The 19,590-nt window shown below is 39.9% G+C and overlaps 1 protein-coding gene across 2 annotated transcripts in view; it reads right to left on the bottom strand.

The window, feature by feature from the left end:
* The window catches only part of pola1 (polymerase (DNA directed), alpha 1), a 57,085-nt gene that overhangs the window by 14,897 nt on the left and 22,598 nt on the right, over positions 1 to 19,590 (bottom strand). For both annotated transcript variants that reach the window (XR_010893747.1, XM_067377479.1), the window contains exons 32-35: positions 19,363 to 19,537; positions 17,957 to 18,138; positions 14,250 to 14,381; positions 3,542 to 3,658 (exon numbers count right to left, since the gene is read on the bottom strand). Coding sequence is in view for 1 of the 2 variants with exons in the window: in XM_067377479.1 (XP_067233580.1) it covers positions 3,542 to 3,658; positions 14,250 to 14,381; positions 17,957 to 18,138; positions 19,363 to 19,537 (606 nt within the window). In the remaining variant the exon portion in view is untranslated. The remainder of the gene's footprint in view (positions 1 to 3,541; positions 3,659 to 14,249; positions 14,382 to 17,956; positions 18,139 to 19,362; positions 19,538 to 19,590) is intronic.

Here is a 19,590-nt window from a genome sequence, read left to right as displayed (position 1 = left end):
CCGATAGTGTAAATAATTGATACCGATTATTGGCCGATATATCAGTATATCTCAATTTCTAATATTAATGAAAACATATAATATAATATTGTAAAAATATATACTTTGAGTGTATTAAATTAGTTTTTGCTGTGGCACCAAATTTGGCATTAAAAAAAATAATAGTAATAAATAATAATAATAATAATTTCTACTGACTATTTTGTTATTATGAAACCTTAGTGAGAGCCCTTTGGCATTGATTAAAAAAAAAAAAAAAAAAACTGACAAAGTCTTACTGTTTCAGTGGTAGATTATTCCACAAACATTCAAGAACTGCTCATTATAAAAAGTAAAACAATTACTTTAACATTCAAAGCTCTTTACCAATTCTTTACTGATACAGCAGTACTGATTATTCCTTTGCATATTCAAAAAAAATAAAAAATAAAAAAAAAAAAAGGGAGGAAAGAAAACAGAAAAACCAATTAGGTAAAATCATACTGATGTAGTTCAGTACTATGTGTTATTGTCCCGGGGAAAATGAAAGGCTGAAGCGTAATGAGATTGGTGCGGCTCAATCAGGGAAAGCTGGAGAATCACCTGTGTTAATTACAGCTGTGGAGACAGGTAGTGTTTGTCATATATTCTCCACTGTCACAGACAAAGACAAACACACACGCTCAGTCAAACCCTGAGTTTGGAGTCACAGAACCTGTGAAAATGTCTGATTGGCTGAAAACAGCCAGCATACTCCCCACCTTCTCTCCTGACAAAAGCAGGAAACGGTGTTTGGTTTGTAAATTCGGCTGTAATTACCGTTAGCCATGTGTCTAACTGCCAGAGGCGCGCAGGTCGAGTGAGAGAATAAAAGACATTGGAAAGGGAGAGAAAGAGAGATAGAGAGAGAGACGTTCAGCTCTGAAATTACCTCTTTCATAATAGTTTGTTTTGATAAGGCAGCGTGTGTGGATCTGATGAACAACTGTTGCTGTCAATTTGATTAGCCATTATACTTTTATGTTAATTGCTGTTATTGGGTCACAGTCTTTCTGTGTCACCATAGAATCAGAGCAATGTGTGTGCCGGAGGAGTTTAGCAAGGGCTCTCTCCTCAGCACAACGGCTTTTAATTGCCCTCTACAGCTTCCGATGAGCCCAGCAGCTGTTGACCCATAATGCACTGGCTGGTCAACAGCCGTGCCTGTCGATTCAGCAATGCGGCCATAATGGAGCTCCTATAATCAGAGCCAGGTCACCATGTGCTCGCGAACACACTCCGCTCGGCGAAAGAGATCGTGGACTAAAACCGCAGTCCAAGAAATAAGTGGACGGACATGCGAGGCAGGGCCAGGACGAGCTTCACAGCTGTGCTGACAGGTGTCAAAAGGGGTGTGACCAAGGCGCCGTCAAACGTTATTGAATTTAAACCCCCCCCCACCCCTCAAACAGAGGCCCCTCCCTTATGCAGCTTTGCTCGGCTCAATGCTTTGTTCCTGTACTGACACCATTTCAATTTTCTCCACAAATCTGCAGCATTTTCGGCCCGAGTGACTGGGGAGCAAACCAGCTGTGAAATTGCCTCTCTCCTGAGACCCCCGCCTCACCCCCCCCTCCTTGATAGAGACGTGGCAGCCAGTGCCGTACCACCAAACCTTTGGTACAGCCCAAACGCAGCCTGCCGGAAGAGCTGGATGGAGTGTCAAGAGTAAGGCCTTATAATACGACCAAAGGGGTGTAAAAATAAAGTAGTTATGTTTAAAGACTCTCATAGAAGATCATTGGCTAAACTTGCGATGGGGATCATTTAAAAGAGATTGAAGTGATTTAGCTCCTTATGGTCACAGTGCTTATATGTAAAGATGTATAATGTCCCCTGAGCCAAGCAGCAGAGAAAATGGCTACTTTCAATTCGCAGAGATCTGTGCAGCTGCAAAAGAGAGGACAGGAAAAAAGAAAAATCTCCAAACAGTTTTAATGAGGCTTAACAAAAAAAGCTCCAATCTGAGTTAATTTTAACGGGCCGAGCTGGAAAAGGAAGGCGATCGGCATCACAAGGTTTCATAACGAGTCAATATATGTAAATCTTTACAAGGCAAACACAGTGGGAAACAAAGACATTTAACTGAAGCGCCAGTTGATGTCTCCACTTTTTGTGCACATAATTTCTCCCCATTGAAAGGTATAATTGCCTGCTATTTGAAGATATTCATGCTCAATTTTTGAAATTAATTTCAATTGGGGGGAAATGTAGAAATGTCAGCTCCCGTGAAAGGGATTTGATTTCAATTATCCTTGCTCAAAGGACTGTGATTTCCAAATACACTTAAGCAAAATTATGACAAGAATTTTTGTTCCCAGAAATTCAGTGTTTAAAGAGCGATTAGACGATAAATGGACTGGCTTTGAATTGAAGTGAATGCGCCGGTTACCATCTGAAAGGCACTCAATTATCCCTGATTGCTCCTGTTATAATGTATCAAATAGAGATACCTGCTATTGCTGTAATTTGTGTGAAAATTAACATGCTGCAATTTCCACTAGAGGGAAAAAAAGGAAGCCCTAATGGGTGCCTGAACGTACATCAATAAAATGGAGAGGGAGAGAGAGAGAGAGAGAGAGAGAGACAGCGGGTGGGGGTGGTTGGAGAGATCTACGAGCGAGGGAAAAAGAAAAACGGAGAGAGAGCGCGCCGGTGTAAAGAAAAAGAGAGAGAGAGCAGGGGGAAAAAAAATTTAATTTACTGAAAATATTATAAATTGCACCTGTGTACAACTCCTTCAAATTACCGGCCAATCAGCCGAGGGTGCCTATTACGCATCCATTTAATCTGGATACAATGGTAGTCAATGTCTCTGTGTCCGTGGAGACACCAGAGGAGACGCATTGCTGTCAGCCGAGCTGTAAAGCCCAGAACGACAGAGGGACGGTAGAGGGGTGAGGAAGTTAATGTTTTATTCAGCCGGCAGTTTAAACTGCCATCTCACCAGGCAGAGCGGAGGACAGCTAAGTGGCTATGGTGACAAGAGAAATTGTCCTTTTGGGTTTCAACCTGTCGCCACAGAACTAGACGCAGAAATAAAGCACAAGGAGGAAGAACGAATTGGGGGGTGGGGGTGGGGAGAGGTGTCTCCATACTGGACGAAAATGATAAGGAAGATGGACAGGGACAAAGATAGACACTAATTTTTGAAAGGGACGGCCCAAACTGTGTCTTTGAACCAGGCGACGATGCTCTTGAAGTGATCACAAGATGAAGTAAGAGTGAAACACCCCACATACACGTCTTTTAGCAGTGAGTCCAAGGCCAAGTACATCTGGAGGCTGGTTCTTATCAGAGGTAGCTTGTTAAGGCAGGAAGCAAATGGACATCTCATGTGGGTCAGACATGTCTGGTAATATATAACGGTTAGAAATACAGGTGATGGATGGGGGGAAAAAAGCTACACGGACAGGGAATAAAAGGCCTGGGTCAAGGCAGGGAGAACTTTCACAGGCTCCACAGCACCACCATCTGGACAAAATGACTGATTTTGTATTTAAAAAAAAAAAGTGTGCAGTACCTCAGGCCTCAGTGTGGATCTGAGACAGGCTGGACAGATCGGTCCGGACCTCGAGAAGGCAATGGGCAGCCGGCGGGTTCGGTTTCGGCAGGCCTGATCCTCACATAGCAGCCAACCCTGTGTACAGAGAGAAAGAAAACTATTTAAAAAGCTGATCGACACAGAGTTGCTGCGACCCCCAGGAGACGGGTCGCTGGTGCTTTTGCCTGTGGTGGGGCAGTGTGAGGCCTCAGCCTGCAGCAGATGCAGCTGCCCCCCGCCAACACTGCCTTTCCTGCCCCTGTTATTAGAGCGGGGGCCAGGGGGTAATATGGGTAATGCCCTGCTAATGATGGAGCACTAAATAAACCCCTAGTATCAGAGGAGCACCTGTCCCTGAAGCATTACCACCACCTCCCTTCTATAGACTAAAGGAGGCTGAAAAAGAGAGAGAAAGAGGGTGATAATCATGCTGAAAATTCAGCTTTGCCATCACAGGAATAAATTACATTTTAAAATATATTAAAATAGAAAACACTTATTTTTTTTTAATTGTAATATTACTGTTTTTACTGTATTTTTCATCAAATAAATGCAGCCTTGGTGAGCATAAGAGAACATAACACTTTTAAAGTACATTTTTTGACAACTTTTGTAAATAAGAAAAACAAAGTAAACAAGAAAATCTTTCCTTCTTGTAACTTTCTTTGAAGAGCAAAACTGAAAAGATGAAAACAGAATGAAAGAATGAGGGCCAAAGGAAGACGAGAAGACAAAAAAAGGGAAATTCTATCACACAGTTATAAGTGGTTTAATTTGCTTCTATTTCCTGAGCTATGAGCATCTCTGGATGGTCCTTTACAGCTTATTGCCCCTGTTGTATCTAGAGATGAGTCTTTTCATCCCACCTGTGCCCTTAAACATGTTTGGACTACCTGGGTTACTGTTCAGACCTCACAGTATTATCAGAATCAACAGGTTGTTTTAATTCCTCAATTAATCTCATCTGGGTGGCGTTTTGTGCGGATGTTATTTGGGTAATTAGCAGTAAGCCCTGGGGCTGAGGGGAACCTAGAGTGTGTAATTGAATCCGAACATATGTGAGCTGTTTGGCTTTCATTTTGAAGGGAGCGTCAGTGTTATCACCCCTCTGTTTGTCGTAACGGATCTTTTGTGCTTCTGGAGGCCCAAGACTAAACCAACAGTTCAGTTCCCATGGGCTTAGCAAAAGACTGTGTCTACAGGAACACACACAGGCCAACTGAAAAACACAAAAGTATGTCATTGTTTTCAAACACAAAATTCAGCAGGGACAGCCTTTTGAGACTTTGTCCTATGTACAGTGGTCTGATTTGATGGAAAAGTGTAGGATGGAGACCATTTCCCATTTCACCTGACTGATGAACCACATTTCTTCATTCTAAATTCATGACCCTCAGAGAGGTTTGTGGTCGCACTGGGATTGCATATGTAGACTTTTGAAGTCTTTGTTTTTCTCCTCCTTGGGCACAAGAATAAAAACACTGGTGGTGAAACAATGCCATCAGTGTCAGTGCGTACCATACAAATTATCCCTATAATTTGTATGGTATGCACTGACACTGACGACATTGTTATAATGATGATGCACTTGATGCACTCGTTTTCTTGAAGCGTTGATTAAATCATGTGGAATTATAAGTATCAATCTTAAAATAAAATTAATAAATTAATATATGTGGGTCAATTTTCGTTTCTCTTGCGCTCAAGGCTGCATTTATTTGATCAAATACAATAAAAACAAATTTTAATGAACAGCGTCTCCTCGCAACAGAGGGATCCTGCCCTGTTTGGACTCCTTTACACATTTTAAAAGAGCTTCACAAGTTCTCAGCTGATCAAAACAGCATCATATGTAGGCTACGGACATACAACAAGCGCATTTAGCCCAGCACACAGCATTGTTTTGGATGTTCGACAAGTTCCGTCTTGAAATATACATCATAAAAGCCGATGGATCAGGTTGTGAACATATCCCTATGCTTTTAGGTTCGGTGTTAAAAACGGCAATGTGAACACTAAGTGGACCAGGACTAAGTGTTTTTTTTTTTTTTTTGTCCGGACCAAACGAACCAAACTACAAATGTGAACACACCCCTTTTTCTTGCATATTCAAAATTGCGATTCATATGTGAATCAATTTGTGGCGACCAGGGCGGGCGAGAGCCGTGAGGGAACGGCGCGAGGCCGGTGGCGCGAGTGTTAATGAGCTTCACCTGGGAGGCGCACCGGCCTTGAGTCCCTCACGGAGGAGCTCCGGGAGCATAAAAGGAGGAGCGACTACCGTGGAGGACGAGAGAGGACCAGGCCTGGACTTTATTTTATGTTTTATTATGTTTGTGTGGCCAGCAGACGTCCGCGAGGGTCTGCCGGCATTACTTTCGTTTTGTTCTTTGTTTATTTTATATTAAAGTTTTGTTGAATGTTCGCCGGTTCCCGCCTCCTTCTTCCCACATCTACTGACCGTGTTACACAATTTTTTCCCCCACCCCTATTATCCTTTACTACACTAATCAAAACTGGTCTGCATGTGTCTGACCTCTGCATGTTTAGAACAAACTAAGAATCTTCACATATTAGAGGAAACATTAACATTTTATGAACTAGAAACCACACATCCAGACGAAATACTTTAAATCAGGTGACCAAAACACAACCTGCTTATTTTATAGGCAGACTCTGTTTGCATCTTTATTGTAACCAAGAAATGGAGGATGGGGGCGGGATGGGGAGAGAGAAGAAAATCAGGGAGCAAAAGAGAAAAAACATCTAATTGAAATACTAAGAGCTCGCTCTGTGAGAGAGAGAGGCAGGATAAAGCTTCATAATTGCATAATTATACCAGTCGATACCTGACACTGCGAATACAGCCACTTCTGCAGCCGTCAAATGAGTTCCACATAATTTAACCAAACACTGGGCAAAGACTGGGGCCCACAGATCAGTGCAAGCTACCGGAAAAACGTTCTCGCTTTCCTCCTTTCTTTCTCCATTTCACAATTTCGCCGTCGCATCTATACCTGTAGGTCTTTTTCTACAGCGGTTTCACCCAGAATACTTGAGTTCACCTCTGACTACAGTCAGAACTTAGCACTTAAGGTTTCATATCTGTGTCAGGCTTGTAAGTAGATGTGTTGTTTCTAAACCTTTTTGAATGAGAAATGCAACTCATGCAACTGCTTCCACACCTCATGCTGGAAAGCAAACTAGTTTATTTTTTTTTAGTTTCCAAAGAAAATGATGCAAAATTTGCCATGCCACTTTGCTAAGTTGGATGCCAGGATGTGCATATGCAGCTGCAAAGGCGTTCAAAATGTTTTTTAGCACATTGTTATGTGATTGCTATGGTATTGTGGGGTGTTACTACGGCACTGCTTACCGGCCCAGCTCATGATATTCCAGTCCATAAGGCTGCACAATTGATCGGAATAAAACCGAAATCGCAATACAGCTTAGTCAAATGAATTAAATATATGCACTGCTTGTTTCAGAGTGAAGTGTGGTGTGTTCTTTTACCCGTGAGCAGCTCGTGATCTGGTATTTTCAGTGTATCAGAGCAGCTCGGTTCGCAGTAAATGCAGCAGTGGCGGAATTAGAGATTTATACATAGAGTGGGAAAGGCTAATTCAGGGGTCTATAGACCATGAGAAAATGAGTATATAACCCTAACCTGGCATCAAAAAACATGAATGAATCCTATGATTGTAAAATGTATTGCTGCAGGGTAATGATTCATAAGCTTGAGATTCAATATTGATTCATTTGGATATATACATAGTAGGGCTGCCCCCTAATAGTCGAATAACTGCTAGTAGATTAGAAGAGGCTTGGTCGAGCAAGATTTAATTAGTTGGTTAGTCACAGAAGAAAGAAAAAAAAAAAATCTCCACAGAAAGTGGCAAGGTCACGCAATCTGTGAGGGAGAGATTGTTAACGGCAGGAAATCCATACGTTCGCATATCATTCATTGGCCTAAAATATGGCTTATCACTTGAAACATGTAAGCAGTAGCTCTCACTCTAATATTAGCCTAGTCCTAGATAAATGTGTGCATTATTACAGTAGGTCCATATCCAAGTGTTTGTGTGGAGAGCGTGCTTATTGCATGACTTATTGCATCACTTTTGCATTTTAAAATACTCCGTCGTGTTAGTCATACAGATAAGAGTAATGCAAACTGTAAAGGGTCCGCTTTTATTTCTGTAAACACGCAATAACAGCAAAACATGCTTTTATAAAATAATGAAAACAATTGGGATGCGCTTTGTCGTCTCGGTCTCAGTGAACTTGAGCACAAAATGAACAAACTCAGAGTATACAGACATGAGAAATGTATCTATAGCAAGCTTGAAATGTCTACTTTTAAACAAACCAATTCAAATGGAAAATAACTAATCTCAGATTATGTAATCCGTATGAAACTGGTATGTAGGCACATCCACTACTAATCATTGTGCAGCCGAAAACAATAAATTATTAAAATGTTTAGACCGTCACCTTCCTTTTTTTTTTCCTTTTTTTTTTTTTTTCACGACACTCAATCATTACTTTTGCCAGTGCGCTATGGAAAGCTTTATGCTTGAGCGCTGATTAGGCTATGTTTTTTATATATAAGTAATTAAAAGCTGGTTATTATGATTTATGGCTTATTAATATAAATGCGTGACTAGTCGACTAATGGCTTAAATGAACAACTACTAGTCGAATACAAAAAAATAAAAAATCTTTATTCGGGGGCATCCCTAATACATAGCACATGTTACATTTTCTTAAGGAAAAAACTCTCTTTCTCAACTAATGTTGTAAACTATACAGTAGGGGTGTAACGGTACATGTATTCATCCAGAATCGTACAGTACGGATGTCACGGTTTGGTGCATGCAATCAGACGACAAATAAAATCACTCACGGGAGAACCACACTCCAATACAGAAGGGGGTGTGGGCGGTAATGCAATGCAGTTTCCTAACTGCCACAACAGGAAAAAGAGCAAAAGGAGAATAGCGCATACAAATAAAGTCCACTAGCTGTCTCTCTGTACTCATGGACAAAGTAAAACACTTTGAAAGGCTAGTGCACTGTACTGCGAGCGAAACGGAGCGGAACGAAGAAAGTTGAGTATAGGAGGGTTGGACTTAAGCTTTAAGGGGCGGTTTCCCAGAAAGGATTTAAATGAAGACAGGATAGGCCTTAATCTAGAATAGTTAATCATATCTTAAAAAATGGCTTTCTGAAACACAGATTAAGTACAGATTACTAAAACCTGGACTATGGAGTTAAACCTGCCTCCTGGTAAGTTTAAGTTAAACCTCAATTTAGTCCTGGAGCAGCTCTAGTCTTCCTCCAGGAAATCATCTTATTAAACTCTGGACTAGACTAAGTCTAGGACTATTTGAAACCATTACAGAGAAAGCAGATTCCTGTTAATCTGGTTTAAAAGGCCATTTTATTCCTGGACTAGGCTTAATCTCTGTCCGGGAAACCGCCCCTAAATTATTAAAAACAGTTTAAGTGGAGCAAATTGTAACACTCCTAATGCACAAGTTTTATTTTTCATTATTCTATTTTATCTACGATTTGAATTGTTAGAAGATAGAATCGCTATTTTTCCATTTATGGCCATCCTAATTTATTTGCTTTTAAACCACTGAACTTTTATTTTGCGGATGAAGACCTTAAAATTGATAATGTTTTGTTGACAACAACAAATTTATAAACGATTCTCATTACGAATTTGAGAAGATGGCTGCCGCATGTTGCATTCCTAAATGTAAATTATAAACTGCTCAAACACACAGCACTTGCAGAATAGCATTTACCATGAATTAGTGTTGTCACGATACCAAAATTTTGACTTCGATACGATACCTAACTTAAATATCACGATACTGATACTTAACCGATACTACAGCAAAAACCTAAAACAGTAGGAAAAGTAAATAAATAACACATATGACAGAACTTCTTTCTTCACCAGTGTGCAGGCTGATAATTCTGGATTTGAGCTTCATTGCCGTGAAGTTAGATTTAATATAATTTTTAATGTTTACTATTTTCATGCGCAATAAAATTGTAAATTAGTCCTATTTGCTGTTATGCTTTTTTGCTGGTTTTTTTTATACATGTGTTTTTGACAGTAAGATTATTGTAAAAATTAGATTATTGTTAACACTTAGAGCAATGTTATTAAAGCATATTGGTTTAAAATAACTATATACCCTTCACATATTTATGTATTTTTAAATTAATTTTATTTTTGCAACCAGATATCACTTATTAAACTTAGACTCAATAATACACCTTAGGTCTGCTTGCACGAGTAAACTAAATAAATAACACTCATTTAATGTTTGAGGGCATAAACATAATGCTGGTATCACACTAACCTGTCGCTCTTTAAATTCTTTGTACAAATCGGGATGTTTGTCGGCAAGATGCTTTTGACTCCCTTCGCTTGCGTTATTTTGTAACATCTTTTGCAGATGGGCTTTGTGGTGTCTGTGGGCTTGCCCTGCCTGTCGGCAATGTAAGCAAAATAATGCCATATTTCGCTTTGTGCATTTGTTTTCTCAACAATTTGTGGACGGTCTGCAAGAGCACCTGTATATGCAACCATACCTCTCGTTTCGTTACCATAAAAGCCATTGCGCAGTTGAGAGGAATAAACACACTCAATGTTCCTTTGAAGCAGCGCGCTGCACAAACTCTGCCCCCTGCTGTTGCACTTTAGGAAATATAGCTGGCACTCAAAGTACCAGTACTAATAAAATGAAGAACCAGGCCGTTTTTAAAAGCAGGGTATCGCGATACCTTTCTAGTACCGGTATATTGTAGCCTGACTTCGTCAAACTCATATTCTAGGCAGAATGTGAGTCTGATACTGCTCCATTGCACTTGAATTATCGGGCGTGTCTTAACCGAACCAGTAAAAAAAAAACTAAAAAAACTCTGCACTCAATTGGATAGACGTACAACCAATCAGAGCAACGCAGTTTTTGCCGAATCCCGTTGGAAGGACGGCAAACATCTTTCCCATCGACAAATGCCTTGATTGTGGTTCTTTGTTCGTCTTTTAAAATTAATGCGCTGTCGATTTCTTTTTATTAGAGACGTGATGGCGGAATCTAAACATCTTACTTCTCCAGCTGCAGTCATCGTTGGTGAAAACCAATTCAACCCAAGCGCTCTTTGATGACGTGGGTGGTTACGTAACCGCAGATAGCCTGTCCATCATCGATTAAAGCCCGCCCTGGCAATTTGATTGGCTCAGCCTTCTGGGAGCCGAGCATAATTACTCCACAATGGATCGAGTCCAGACCGTCCAAAAAATGTTGTGGGTGGGGTTCGGGCTGGCACCCAGGCTAGGTATATTGTGCAACACCACTATGAATTGAAACCAAAAATGAACTGTACTGTGCTTTACTCTGAAACAACGCAACATTTAATTATATAATTACATCGCACCTGTTGCGATTTGACGATCGCAATAATAATCATTCTCACAACCATGCATTATCAAAATTCAATTTACAAAAAAAAAAAAACTGCCAAGTAATGCTGATTTTAACTCTCATTTAACACTTTGAACACTGGCTAACATACTAAAGGTGTCTGGCAGATAGTGCTAAAAAAACTTGTGCAACGCTTTCAGAAGCAATCCATGCATGAAATACATGCATTAGAAAACAATTTTGCAGTTTATTTAGTAATTGTTTAAGACTATTTCACAATTCAATCATCATCCAGTAACCAACATTTTTTCCTCAGATTTACGCAATTCTTGTGGGTCTTACTTTTCAGGTTGGAAAATACGGAAATCCATATACAGTAAATATGGAAAAGCTGTGGTTTTCAGGTTGATGGCTTAATGTTTGAAAGAAAAGAAAACAAATATCAGTATTGTAATTTTTCAGTTGTATTGTAACATAAAAGTTGTGTTATATTATTATTTTTAAATACTCAAATTTTATTTTACAGTGAAATAATACAACGGTATTAGGGAGAGGGAGAGAGCGAGATGAGAAGAAAAAAAGAAAAAAATAAGAATCACTAAATAAATAGCAAATAAATAGTTACGCCAAATCATACAGCCCTACTGATCCCTAGTTATGGCAAATGCAAGCCTTCAGGATTATCTTCAGGCTTAAAGTGAAAATCATAGAAATAAAAAGAATTGTGTACTTGATGTACTTAACACACACAATTTGAGTTATTCACATTTGTAGCTTAAACTATGCTGGATGAGTTGCAAGCCGAAATTTAAAATAAATAAATAAATAAATAAAATAAAAAACTGCTAAATAAAGGAATTTTGCCATCCAATCACCCAGAAACCCACCAGCTCCATAAACACGCACACAACCCCTCTCTGATGCCCTTAATCCAGAGCTGCTTTTAGCCCCCCAAAAAAGCTGCGATTACAGGCGGCTTGGAGCAAAAAAGCCCCCAAGACAACAGCCTCTCACAGGCTTTGTGCCTCAGTAATCAACAGCTGTACATTCACACAGTGGCTGCGGAGCCCGAGAGCGGCTGAATGGACGCAAATGCGTCCACTTTGTACATCTCTGCTTTAATCAAGCCTTTTCTATTCAGCAATCTGACCTTTTGTTCAAAACAGGATTATCACCTTTTTTTTTATTTATTTATTTCGGTCACCCCCCCCCCCCCCCCCCCCCCAACCACTACCATCATCACATCCCCAAGCCAGTTACCAAGGGGTGAAGCACATGACGAACATAATTGCAATAATTTGTTAAACGCCATGGCAACCCACATTAGAATGGGGTAAATACGGGGGGTGCCACTTCGTGCCACGCTCTCATTTTGCAGAAGACGCCAGGAGTCAGAACGGATGACAAGGAAGGAGAGAAGTGGGGGGGGGGGGGGGGTTGAAGAAAGGGGGAAGGGAGGGAGACGAGAGGAAAGCATATTTGCTTTGTCTCTAAAGGGTGGTTTTATTGGTAATGGTGGTGGGCTGAAGGTGGAGGTGGCAGTGATTTCTTTCATGATTAATGCCTCGCTGGTGTTCCGTAGGAAACTCTACAAACACCGCTGACTTCCAATCTGTAACCATGTAAGCCGCAAGTCCTCCCTCATGCAGGCAGGCTTTCTCCCTCTATCTCTGCGAACAAACAACTCTATTTGAGCTCTCCCCTCAGCTGAAAGGAATCCTTAATTACACAATATCAGCCTCTTCATTGCTCCTAGTGTGGGAGGGGATGGCTGAGCTGTGTCCACTGAAGCCGGGCCTGGGCAAGGAGGGGGGCCGCATTCACTACTAGCAGCTGTTTCACACATACTGACAAAAGAGACTACAGGCACCGACCCAGCGAGGGAGGTGGCTACATTCAGGCCGCTAATTGATTTTTCTGCACGGCACTGTGGGAGAATATACCCCCACAACTTTCAAGTCGGATTCACAAGTTTGCGGCATTCCAGAACTTCTCTGAGTTCCAGAACCTGGCTTGCTTGTCCCGATTGGACGCGACGTGCAGTGATTATGCCTGTCAATAAAAACCCTCAGCTGGGAAATTAGATACACAGACGTATGCGTACTCTTAACGTAGGTCCAATATCTGCACACTTGCCATATCACCAGGGCCTGTATTTCTGCCACGCCGCAAAGACACTGTGAGAGCGCACAAAATTAAACCCATTTGTGAAGCAGCGGGAGGGGCAGTAGCTGTTTCGAGCAATGCTCAGAGGCGAAAAAGCCACTTCTAAAATTCAATAAAGACAGGAAATAAACAAACAGCATGAGGAAGGTGAGCTCAAATTAACCCCTGTAAGGTGCTCACAGAGTGCCCAGGTGGTCAAATGTGAATGTAGCACAGATTATTGCCATCAGAACATTTAAGATCAAGTACTAAACTACTGTAATTAAGGTGAGAATAAAGCCACTCGGACAAGGAACTTGATAATGAGCACCTGTGACGTTACCGTATAAAACATGTTTTACAAGGAGGACACACTGAGCTTCTGCAAAAGCAAACAATTTGTCTTTTACAGAGAGATGTTTGGTGAATTTGCAAAAGAACTTAGATCAATAGAAGGACTCAAAGTAAAAAAAAAAAAAAATAATTAAAAAAGGGTTGCTGTATGGTTTTGGAGAAGTTGGTTTATTTTAATATTCTGACTCCATTAGAAATATGCTGGTAATTATTTTGAGTATTGGATCTATTTTTAGACTGATGTCAAAAGACAATAATAATAATAATAATAATAATAATAATAATAATAACAAATATTATTACTATATCCACATAAATAATTTGTATTTACGCTGTGGCATTAACGTAGATAATCAAGTGATAATATCATAATTGGTCATCAAAAATAATAATAATAATAATGATAATAATATCATCTGTGTTAATATTAATAAGCAATACTATTATTAATAATAGTAAAATTCAAGTTAATAATAATAAAAAATATATTTTAAATTATTTAGATTTTTAACAGTAACCACTACATCAAAAAAAAAATATTCTGAATATCAAAATTGGTCATTAAAAATAACTATTTGGGTCAGGTGTCTCCGCACATTTTGTGGGAGTTTTCACCCCTGATTTGCAACACTCTTGAGTTACACGACTCCTTATTATGCAACACCATATTCACTACACCTGCAGTGGCCAATCTGGAACACATGGGCGGACCATTACGAGAAGCATTTATTAATACTTACACTGTAGTATCTCCTGATGTGGCGGCGGATGTCCAATTGCAGTTTGTTGCTAATTTTGATGGGATGGTCCATCGGGCTGCCCCCACAGGGGATGTGGCAGCAATTCTTCAGGCTGGGCTGTAAGGTGCTCCTCTGGAAACAAACAAATTCACTTTTAACACAGCATTTGATCACGATACATAAGCCCACACACACACACAAAAAAACAACATAATCAGGGCATTTATCCTGTTGACTGGCATTGCCCAAAGAAGCTTTTAAAGGCTATTAGATTTGACCTATTAAACATTCAAACATTCTAAAAGTATAATGTCAGTGCCCCCACACCAAGGCTCTAGGGTATCCAGGTAGGAAAAGAAACATGCGCGAGTAAAAATGGCACTGCATTAAGCTTTCAGCTATGTATCTGGGTGACAGCAAGTAACAAATGCCATACTGCGCATATGATTTGCAAGCTTTGCTAGCTTTTCTACAACTAAAAGGCCCCAGACCTCCCACTGAGTAACAGTGGCAACAACTGAAGTTAAACAGTGGATAAAAACTACTGTAGCCTGATATTTCTTCAATCTAACCTCACATGGGCACTAGCAGAGCTGCTTATGGTGCTCATTATGCCTCAAATAAAACTGAAAAACCAAGTGTGTGTGCGCGGCTAATGCTTCAGCACACTTGCTCGAGCCCACCGTCTCACACAAACACATCACTCTTGCTTTTATGGCACGGTGGTGGTGAAGCGGTAGTCCCTGCGAGCCATTAGCGTTTTTATGATCTTTACATCTTTCACTGAGCGCCACTTTAAGGGAGAATTGTGCGTCTATGCAAATATCATCTCTAGTATCGTCTGTTTGCATTCCTGTTGTCCTCCTCCCTTTCTCTGCGGCCGGCTCTGATAAGAGAACGATCTGCAGTGTCTATGAGTCAAGGCTGTTGCTTCAAGCCTTCCTTTCATCAGCGCCCTCCCTATAACCAGAGCTCTGCTATAACCCTGTACTTCTAATTATTAGATACCTTATCAGGTGAATACGGGAGTATATGTAACAAGCCCATTAATTCATCAACAACATACACGTGCATGCAGGATAGAAACTGCAATGACTGACAGTGATAACCACAGCAACAGACGGGACAAAAATCTGTTACTGTATGTCAATATAGATCTGTGTATCAAGTCTTAATAGTATAAATGCAAACTAATAGATCTGCCACTTGTAATGTGCTACTTTTTGTAGATTGCACTTTTTGTGTAATTCAATAATAGTTCAATAAAGTACTATTTAATACTATTTTAATTGTATTTACTGAGTGTGGAGCACTGAGAAGTGCTATTTATGTTGTTTATATATTCATGCTTGAAAAAACATTTGTTACTGCAGAGTGTCGTGCAGTGTTCTTAATATTTTCAATTCAGTTACCTTTTGAGGCTGGTTATTTGTCACCTATGGTATTGATTTAGTATCAGTACCGAGGTATTAGATTCTGGTATTGTACTGAAACCAAAATTGTGGTATCGAGCCAACCCTAGATGGTATGCATGTATAGTCTGTTCAATAGATTTAGTGTTTCCTGCACTTCTATTCTGGAGTGTCGCTATGTTGCCGATGAATCTGTAGCACTATGGCAAAATATTTGGAAGCTAGCATACAGTGCTGCCCAATTTGTAAACAAAGCACTAAGTTGCGGTTCTTTGCAATGAATCTGGTGAATTGGTCTGAATCAGTCTGTCAACTCAATACCTCACTGAATTGGCCAAGACAACCAATTTGCTCTCTGAACCACTGGTTATGACCCAATCGAACATAGAGAAATGTTAAAATACTGTAATATGAAACAAACAATATTAATAAATAAATAAACTAACAACATTAATTAAATTATTAATTGTAACTGCAGTTAAAGATACCTCTAACAGTGTCAAAGTTTTATTATAATAGTTTTCTAATAAATAACTAAATAAAATAAAATAATAAATTAATTTTTTTATAATTTTCAAAACGTCAAATTACGTTATGGTTTTCAGTAATATAATTTGAAAACTTAAAGGGTTAGTTCACCCAAAAATGAAAATAATGTCAGTTATTACTCACCCTCATGCCGTTTTATACCCGTAAGACCTTCGTTAACCTTTGTAACACAAATTAAGATATTTTTGTTGAAATCCGATGGCTCAGTGAGGCCTGCATAGCCAGCAATGACATTTCTTCTCTCAAGATCCATTAATGTACAAAAAACATATTTAAACCGGTTCATGCGAGTACAGTGGATCAATATTAATATTATAAAGCGTCAAGAATATTTTTGGTGCACCAAAAAAAAACAACAACAACAAATTATATAGTGATGGCCAATTTCAAAACACTGCTTCAGGAAGCTTCGGAGCATAATGAATCAGCGGTTCGGAGAGCCAAAGTCACATGATTTCAGCCGAATGATTCGACTCGTTAATTTATAACACTCCGAAGCTTCATGAAGCAGTGTTTTGAAATCATCACTATACAAGTCATTATTTAGTTTTTTTTGGCGCACCCAAAATATTCTCATCGCTTTATAATATAAATATTGAACCACTGTACTCACATGAACTGATTTAGATATGTTTTAGTACATTTATTGATCTTGATAGAGGAAATGTCATTTCTCACTATGAAGGCCTCAGGGAGCCATCGGAATTCATCAAAAATATCTTAATTTGTGTTCTGAAAATGAACAAAGGTCTTACAGGTGTGGAACGGCATGAGGGTGAGTAGTAAATGACATTATTTAAATTTTGGGGTGAACTGACACTTTAAAACAATTAATCCAAGATCAGTATACACTGTTCTTCATGATAAAAAAAGGGGGAAAAGAGAGGACTGGTCCTAATTCAGATGTCCTTTTTGGCAATATATAAATAAAATGTATTATTTTTAACAAGTTTGGTTGGGTATTGGGGCTAGTGCCACTCACTGCAAATACTGAATCCTGTAGGAAACACACACACACAAACAATGAAACCATGTTTCATTAAAACATATTGTGGAAAACAAAACAAAAACCAAAACAAGTACAACCTATTGATCAGTCTGTACCATAATCATAGACATGTTTTCATTAATGTTCATTTAAATATGGCTTCTACCCTGATTAAAGTCCATTAGCACTTGTTATGCATGTATAAGTTACAGTGTACATAAATGCCAAACAGTTTTTCCCAGAATTCTGAGCCTTCCCTGGCCCGCAGAGTGCAAAATCTCCAAACAACTAGGAGGACAGATCAGCCCAGTGGAGGGGTCAATGTCACTTTTCATGAGTCTTGGACAGGAGAAAGCTGTGCATAAGCATGTGTGTGTGCGGACCCTTAATTAGCGGCAGATTACACATGCTCCTCTAGCCCCCGCTGACCTCGGCCTGAGTATGACGGACATCCTGTGTACTGAAGAGCTCCAGGAATACACCCTGACAAACCCCCCCGCACAACTCAGCCAAGCCTCTATAAATAAGGTGTGTGGCTCTGAAATTAATAGGCCGGTAAAAGCCTGAAGCAGAGGAAGTAATCACCTGCACCACTCAAATTTATTGTTACCTGTCATTACACAATATTTAACAGGAAGTTGAGGTAGGATGCAATTCAACGGTGAGAAATGCATGAATCGAGATGGACTGGTTGGCATTTTGCTGAGTGATAAGATCAGGTCTGTTAATGGAAGTGAATATGAGAGCTGATAACTCACCGTCCCTTCAAACACATTGTCGTAGATGTTTTCGGTGCCACAGCCTGGGCAAGTGAAAGTAAACCTCTCGCAATCGCGGTAGCGCTCTTCATCGGTGAGCTGGACCGGAGCACCAAGAAAATTGTCCCCTTCGTCCTCACGTTGCTGCTGCTGTTGGGCTCGGAAGTGACTTGGGTCGAGTCCTGGACAGGCAGGTCAAAAAAATAAAAAAAATAAAAAAAATCATGCTGTTAACACCTTTTTAAAAGGCACTAAATACAAATTCAAAAAAAAAAAAAAAAAAAGTCAGCAATGCAAGTTTTGAAATGTTCTAGATTTAAATGAACTTCCTGTGTTGGTGATAATGATGTGCACTCGGACTTCCCCACAGTTATATTTATGGACAGTGAAAAGACAGTGATAGAAAGAGGTATAGGGAAAGCCTGAAAGAGAGTGGGACATGAAGAAAGAGAAGATGGCACAGCTACAGAAGGCAAGAGGAGAGAGACTAGCAAATGATAAGAATAAACTGGAAACATAATAAGGGAAAAAAGGAGGGGTAGAGAAAGCACAGCTATCCGATTTTTCCCAGGCAGCTGAGATCATCAAATCATTAAGAGACAGCAGCTGAATCTCCATTTAATCCCCCCAGGTGACACCGAACACTACTAGAGCATGGAAAAACAGTCTACGTCCCCCTGGGTAATTTGGCTAAGTGAATAAATGAGCACATAAGTAAGTGTTGACTATGAGACTTCGGGGATTAGCCGTCGTCTCTGAGGATCCAAGCCCGCTGATGCCCGAGTGCTGCTGCCATCTACAGGCAAACATGCGGCATGTCACACATCTGCGGCCAAGGGAACGGAGTTGTGCGTGAACTATAGTTAGGAATGGACACAGAATGTAGTGTGTATTGTGAGGCAATTTTGCATGACTATATGAGAAGCAGTTGACCAAGGTATTCTGGGAGCAAACGTGACATGTGTTGCTAATTGTTAAGTCATTAAGGACACCAGCTACTTGGTTTTGGTGACATGGTAAATAGATTGAATTAGTGTCTGAGTTTTGGACCCAACGGCAGGATACCAAACAACCAGGGTCTGTTGTCATGGAGACAGAGTGGCAGGGTTCATACACTTTTTAAAGAAACTGAATTTCCATCTGGGGGGGGGGAAATGGAATCTCAGCTGCTAGGCAAAATAAAAACAAAATGCATATTTGATATTTTAAAATATTATTAAAAATTAGCATGTTTACAAATGATCTAAACATATAACCTGAATCTAAAAAAAATATGTTCAGATGTAATGTTTTTATTAAATAAAAAAATGTATATAAATTAAAATAAATAAATAGAATTTAAAAATGAATTAAATTAAAACAAAATAAATAAATGGAATACATGATGCTATATTTAAGCGTATCACCTAGCCAAGTAGCAATGAGCACTGCATCAATGCCTTCGATAGGCTCACAGATTCGGCCAACCACAGGGTGCACCTGCTGGGACAGGTAATACTGTGTGTCCAGGCTGAGTCCCGGCTGTTTCTGGAGCTGTTCCAGGGCATACGCCCTCTGACTGGCTGCCAGGTTTGAACCGTCCTAACAGGCAGCGGGAGAAGGTTAGTGTGGGTTTACTGCCAATTTACAGAGTC

Source organism: Chanodichthys erythropterus, chromosome 23 (assembly GCF_024489055.1).
Source record: "Chanodichthys erythropterus isolate Z2021 chromosome 23, ASM2448905v1, whole genome shotgun sequence".
Taxonomy (NCBI): Eukaryota; Metazoa; Chordata; class Actinopteri; order Cypriniformes; family Xenocyprididae; genus Chanodichthys; species Chanodichthys erythropterus.
The sequence above is the reverse complement of the archived record's forward strand: the minus strand, read 5'-3'. Positions and strand labels throughout refer to the sequence as shown.